The sequence below is a fragment of the Aplysia californica genome, unplaced genomic scaffold, assembly GCF_000002075.1.
Source record: "Aplysia californica isolate F4 #8 unplaced genomic scaffold, AplCal3.0 scaffold00588, whole genome shotgun sequence".
NCBI classification, from domain to species: Eukaryota; Metazoa; Mollusca; class Gastropoda; order Aplysiida; family Aplysiidae; genus Aplysia; species Aplysia californica.
The window spans coordinates 290789-291532 of NW_004797858.1; the positions used below are offsets into that span (position 1 = coordinate 290789).

Here is a 744-nt window from a genome sequence, read left to right on the forward strand (position 1 = left end):
CACGACCCACACACCCACCACACACACCCACCCCACATACCCACCATACACCCACCACTCACACACACGACCCACACACCCACCACTCACGACCCACCACACACCCACCACTCACGACCCACCACACACCCACCACTATTCAGTTTACTGGAGACGTCCTGCCACGACGCCCACTCTGTGGTACAGACCAATGCCCTTCTTGCCTTGCGCAGTTTGTGCACGCGAGACGAACTCAAAAAGGTAATCATTGATTCTTGATTTTTGTCGAAATTTTTTTCCCCTGTGGAGACCAAGGATAATGCAAAGATTGAGTTTTCCGTATTGTTTAAAAGATATTTTTGTGAGGCAGCGTGGTTAAATCAGATGTATTTGTATGTCAAAATAAGGAAATCGGAGAAACAGGCATTTTTCTGCCAGTTTGGAAACTGATTGAATTTTATTTTTTAGCTTACCCTCTTTTGTGTCCAAAAACACATTACCATGTGAATTTTACAGAAAAACGTCGATTAAAGGCACAAAATGTGTAATTTTATCGTTTTCACGGACTCTCAAGCTATTGAAATTGTCAAACTTTGGCGCCATTTTCTCGCTAATTTTACCACTGAAACGGGGCGACCCCTTCCTCCTTCAATCACAAATATCTTGACTCCTGTTTAACTCACTTGCGACTTGGCCCTTTAACCAATCACAAGCGTTGAAGACTGGCGTTTTTGGGGGTATTTCAATAAATCACCACAACTCTCA

The 744-nt window shown here is 43.8% G+C and overlaps 1 protein-coding gene across 1 annotated transcript in view; it reads left to right on the top strand.

Annotated features, from left to right (window-relative positions):
- LOC101859812 (serine/threonine-protein kinase 36) overlaps nt 1-744 on the top strand; it is a gene marked incomplete in the record, with an annotated part of 53674 nt that overhangs the window by 50379 nt on the left and 2551 nt on the right. The window contains 1 exon segment of the mRNA XM_035972135.1: nt 144-240. Within this exon segment, the coding sequence (XP_035828028.1) occupies nt 144-240 (97 nt within the window).